Consider the following 5,638-nt stretch of genomic DNA (forward strand, 5'->3'; position numbering starts at 1 on the left):
TAGTTGTCTCAATTTCGTTGAGTTGCATCCCTTTAATAATTGGATTAATGTAATCGTAAAGTTTTTATATACTATCAGTATATCTGAATTTATTCTAGCATATTGTAATATGCTTTACCAGTATATTTATGGATAATCAACTGTAGTTATTTATAAGTGACACAATTATTTTACACTGTCGTTGTATATAAGTTCAGAGGCGGATGTAGTGTAATAACTACGGGTTCAACTGAACCCATAATTTTTGATACGAAATAAAAATTTGTATGTAAAAATTCATTAAAATTGTAAAAATAATAGATATGAACCCATAACTTTAAAAATATAATAGATTTAATGTTAAAAAAATTAAAATTGAACCCACAGGATTTAAATTCTCGATCCGCCTCTGTATAAGTTAAACTACGAATTGTTACGTTCGAAGAAATAAGTAGACCATAAAATAATCTAGGTGTCCGAATACCACCACAATTAAAAAAAAACACTATAACTAACAAAAACTTGAGATTTAAAATCCATAAAAACAGAATATGCATTGGCAACATGAAAAAGAGGGTAAAACAAAAAAAGATAAAAATGGTTCTTGCAAATAGGAGAAATGTGAAAAGTCTATTTTCGTTGTCCTTTTCTTTTCTTCTGTCCTCTTTCTACTTTTTAGTTGCTTCTTGCATTGCGAGTCTCTTTCTTCTTTCTGTTGATGGTAGAGATATCTCCCTAAATTCCAATAGTGAATCTCTGAAATTCACCCTCTGACGTAAACATCATCAGCAATTCCCCCATGTTTCCGATGCAGTCTCAGCAGCAGCAAAACCAAAACCCAATTGATGATGTTTCAACACTGATGAGTGGTCACGCTCATATAGTGTTTGTTGAAAGTCCATCCCATTTCCATCTCTTCCTCCCCCATATGACACAAATAGTCCTCCGTTGCGCCCATTCCCATTAGCAGAAGACTCGTGGTCATGATCATGATCTCCTGTTAACCCCAGAAAATCCCTCGTGAGATTCTCGCTTTCCTGCTGCCAAGTATTCGACATATTGTCCGATCCAAACCCTAGAAAATCCTCCGGAGAAATCCTGGGAGTCACGTGACCAAGAGAGGTTCTGTTTAAGTGGGCCATTGTTGAGTTCACGTGACTCACAGCGGAATGTGTAGTGCCTATAGTAGCTGCTTTCTGGAGCAATGCTGTAGCTGAGAGTTGAGGTGATGGGATGGAAAAAGAACCTTTGTGAAAAAAGTGATCTTGGTAAAATGGAGGCACAGAAGATGAAACGGGGATGTGAATTGATTCAGTCTTGATAGGAACAGGATGATGAGTCATTTGGTTGTGATTTTCTTCATGATGAGTAGGATTAGGGTTTAAGGGAATTTGTGGGTCCCATGGGTTGTTCAGGGAGATATGGGTTGTCACCACCGTGGCTGGTGGCGGAGGAGGATTTGCAAAGTGGCGTTGGTTGGTGGTGGGGAAAGGGAAGAGTATTGGTGATGATTGGTTGAGATGGAAATTGGATTCGGTTGTAGCGGCAGCTGAGTTTGGGATTGTGGTGGAGGCAACGACCGTTCTATGCATTAAAGCTGAGTTAGCTGAGAGTCGGGCACTTTCTTCGGCCAATGCATCGCAGAATGCTCTGTGTGTAACGAAGCTATCCTTCCTGCCAAATGCATTGTGGTTCATAATAATACGATAATCAGTGGCGGATCCAAAACTAGATGAGCAAGTATAGTAGAACTCATCACGAAATTTATCTGTCTGGTGTGAATAAATTCTCACATACATAAGGAGTTGAACTAACTGACTCTAAATTTTGAATTCGCAGCTAACAACAAAAATGACAAGAGATGAACTATTAGTATGAGGTAGAAATAAAGATTTGATTCATTAGCGTTCTTCAATCTTCATGCCAAGCGTCAAATTAGCGATAATCTATATTCTCAATATGGGTGTAAATTCATCAAATAATTATTACGTCATGAAATTAGGAAGATATGTATCCAATAACTGTTGTTATAGCCATTCTTCACATAGATAAAATTAAGATCCGCATTTGTTAAAGGATTTACTACAATTACTAAAAGACTAGTATATTTTTCACCTAAAAGCAGCAATTATTTCTATGGATAAGTTAAAAACATAAACTATTTAAGCCTATAACTATTTCTTTAAAATAAACCATAATATGGCCAACACAATTCTGAAAAATCTTAGGAACACTATAACTCTTAGAGAGGGATATAAATACAGTCATTTTTCGTTAGGGGCGGATTATACCATCTTGAGAAATCAACAACAGCCAAAAGAATGAGCATATATAACTGAGCTACAAAATTTTCTTAATAATTTCCCCGTGAAATAACATTCTCCTGATTTACTAGGAAAAGAAAAACTTCGGGACAACTAGCTAAAGTATCGTGCATGCGTTATGGGAGAAGTCACGAGAGTTTCGTAAAAGGTAAAGAATTCACATAAACATGGAATCAAGGAGGGTCAAAATTAAAAGTATGTAATGATAAAATATGGGTTATGATTGTAGTGAGTGAGAGAGAGAACCGAGATAGAGACAAGACAGTTGACTGATGTTTTAACAATTGCATGCAAAAGCAAAGGGAAAAAAATTTGGCAGGGACAACATACTGCCTCACCTAAAAGCCTTGCTTGAAATCTGAGCTCTCATGCACGAACCCAACTCTAAGCCACACATGCACTAATCTACCCAACAATACTCGTATAAGCTAAATTTTTTATTTCAAACGTTTTCTGTTTCAATTTAAATGACATATTTTATTTATTAAGAGAGTCAAGCTATATAAATTTTAACTAAAATTTAAAAATATATGATCTTTTAATTATATTGACATGAGGAAAATTATAATTTATTAGTACTTTTTATATAGGTTTTGACTATCTAAATTTTAATTTAAAATATTAAGTTGAACTAATCTAATTTAGCTTCAAAGTTTAGTCAAATTGACTATCAATAAATGAAATATGTCATCTAATTGAAATAGATTGAGTATATCATTAGTAATAAGTGAAATTAGTAACATAGAAATTAAAATAAGATTGTTAACTTGTTATAATAAGTTAAAATATACTAACAACATAAAATATGTAAATTGTCATTGCATATAAATTAAATTTTAAAATAATGTAAGTTGACACATATACACTTGTACATATGTCTGACAGTTCCAGCAATGAGCTATCTTATCAGATGCAAAGAATTCAGCTCATGATCTACTCTCCTTTTTTTCTTTCTTATACTATTTTTTTTGCAGAATTTTCAGTAGCTATGATGACTTCAGAAGTACACAGGGTATCTGCAAGTGAATAATGATACCCTCCATTGAAAGTTTTGAAAAACCATGGAGTTTAATTTCAAGATTCTCAACCATGAGTCACAAGAAAGCACTCAACCTTTTTCCTTTTAACTGTTTTTTAGGATTTGGCTCCATTAATAATTATTTAATAAAATTAAATAAGACAAGCTTTAGTAACAAATTAATCTAACCTAGGCATTTCGGAGTGAAACAGACTTTGGCTCTAGCTTTTCTCCTATCGGCGTTTCTTATATTTTATATATAGCCAAGAAATAGGAAATTAAAGGCACTGATAGGGTAAAATAATTTATATTGCTAACTATAAATAAAATACACGCAGAAATAACATATAATCCAGATTTCTTGGCATATAAATCTAAGCCCCTGGCATGTTCAGGGTTGAGTAATGCATTCAATTTTCCTTGATAGATATCCTCTGTCAATTGTCAACAGGGACTACTTGTATTTAATAGCGTCCGTTTCTACACTAGCTTACAACAATTTTTATTTTTTATTTTTAAAAAGAACACTCCCTGCAGTGCTCACACTACTCTTGTGTAAGTAAGAACAGCCACAAAACAAAAACTAAGTACTGCTAATAAAACAAAACACAGAACCCTCTCAAACTGAGTATATACATGACATCACGAATTTTGTAAAAGAAAAAAAATTAGCTCTAAAGAAAAATCAACATATAAAAAAATATAGTGATAGTATAAAAAAAAACTACGCACCTGGAGAAGACTGTTCCACAATCACATCTATACTCTCTTGTACCACAGGTTTTAGAGTGAGCCTTCCAATCAGATTGAACAGCATAAATCTTAGAACACTTGTCACATTTCCATTTCTTCTCACCATGTTTTCTACAGTAATGTTTTTTAATACCAGTGAGATCACCAAGAGCTCTAGAAGGATGGTGATGAACACATGTTGGCTCAGGGCAAACATATGCTTTTTTTCTATTTTCTTTGTTGTTTCTTTGCTTCAATTTCCATGGTAGGTTATGACCTCTTCTATGAAGCTGAAGATTTTGATCCCTTTGAAATCCCTTGCTACAGATCTCACACACAAATCGATTTGTAGCTAAAAGTGTCTTTGGAGATAAGGCAATCACTTCAGCATCTGGATCTGTCGTACACATAACAAAAACAATCAACATTGAAATTTGTAAACAAAAAAATAAAATAAAAATCAATCTAGGTTGTCTATGTAAACTTTTCTTTTTTGCCTAGCGGAGAAAATCATGGGATATATATCAGGATTCAAATCCGAATTGAAATTAAAAAAAAAACGCTAAATGATTTCTTCCCATTTGCTGAGTTTTGGCGAGCAGAATCCAATGAAATAATTGAGGTGTGCCAGACCAGCTTGGACACCACTGTTGTAAAAAAAAAATGTTACGCTAACGTACCAGGATTTCCAGGGAGGCTTCTCTTCTTCTTGATCTTTTGAGGCTGCTGATGATTTGAGATGATTTGAGGCATAGGACTTAAATTTGGAACCCTAGTGGTGGAAGAAACACTAGCTTCATCAGAAAACATGGCAGCTTGATGAGAGAGTACTGAAGAAGACTCCAATAAAGAAAAGCAACCGCTGTTGCTCTGATGATATATTTGCTTTTCTTGATTCATAGCTAATAAATACAAAGCTAACACCTACTTCTTGTAACAAACTTGGTTTATGAACAACAAGTGGAAGAAGGTAAAGCCAATTTTATATATTCAGATAGAGAGAATCCAAATAGAGAGAATCCAACTTTGGATTACAAAAACAACTAAGCAAATAGCAGGGATATATTTTGTTTTGGAGTAAATTGAAAGAGCTAGCTAGCAAAAACAGGTGGCAATGACAATTAGCCACATACCATTCACACTGGGTGCTACCTAGTAATTTGTAGAGTAAAAATAACGCCAAAGGGAGAAAAAACAAAAGAATTATCTTGTGAAGTTGAAGATGATGTATGATTCTCAAAGTCACTATCTAACCATGGATATATAGCTTGCCTCTGAGCAATTTTGCAGTAGCTAGAGAAAATGGTACACAACTCAAAAAAGATGTAAAGAAAGAGAGGAGAATGGACAATAGGTTGGGTTTATATAAAACAAAATAGTTTAGCTTTGTAAGAGAATTTTATATTAGTAAATTCGTTTAAAAGGATATTACTGCGCCGAGTCGGAATCAGGAACTTCAAACTTATGCCTTTGAGATTCCAACTTTATAAGTTTTAAATTAATAATTTATTTATGTTTACTAATTTTTTTAAAATAAATATATATTTTTGAACTAAAGTTAATAAGTTTGACTAAACTCACGGAC

At 33.7% G+C, this 5,638-nt stretch overlaps 1 protein-coding gene across 1 annotated transcript; it reads right to left on the reverse strand.

The window, feature by feature from the left end:
• Positions 1–496: 496 nt before the first annotated feature.
• LOC107799128 (protein indeterminate-domain 12-like) lies at positions 497–5,380 on the reverse strand. The gene is made up of 3 exons (XM_016622207.2): positions 4,734–5,380; positions 4,054–4,450; positions 497–1,653 (listed from the first exon to the last, which is right to left on the reverse strand). Exons 1-3 carry the CDS (start codon positions 4,951–4,953, stop codon positions 765–767), a joined length of 1,506 nt encoding a protein of 501 aa, XP_016477693.1. The 5' UTR covers positions 4,954–5,380; the 3' UTR covers positions 497–764.
• Positions 5,381–5,638: the final 258 nt, after the last annotated feature.

This window comes from Nicotiana tabacum, chromosome 22 (genome assembly GCF_000715075.1).
Source record: "Nicotiana tabacum cultivar K326 chromosome 22, ASM71507v2, whole genome shotgun sequence".
NCBI lineage: Eukaryota > Viridiplantae > Streptophyta > Magnoliopsida > Solanales > Solanaceae > Nicotiana > Nicotiana tabacum.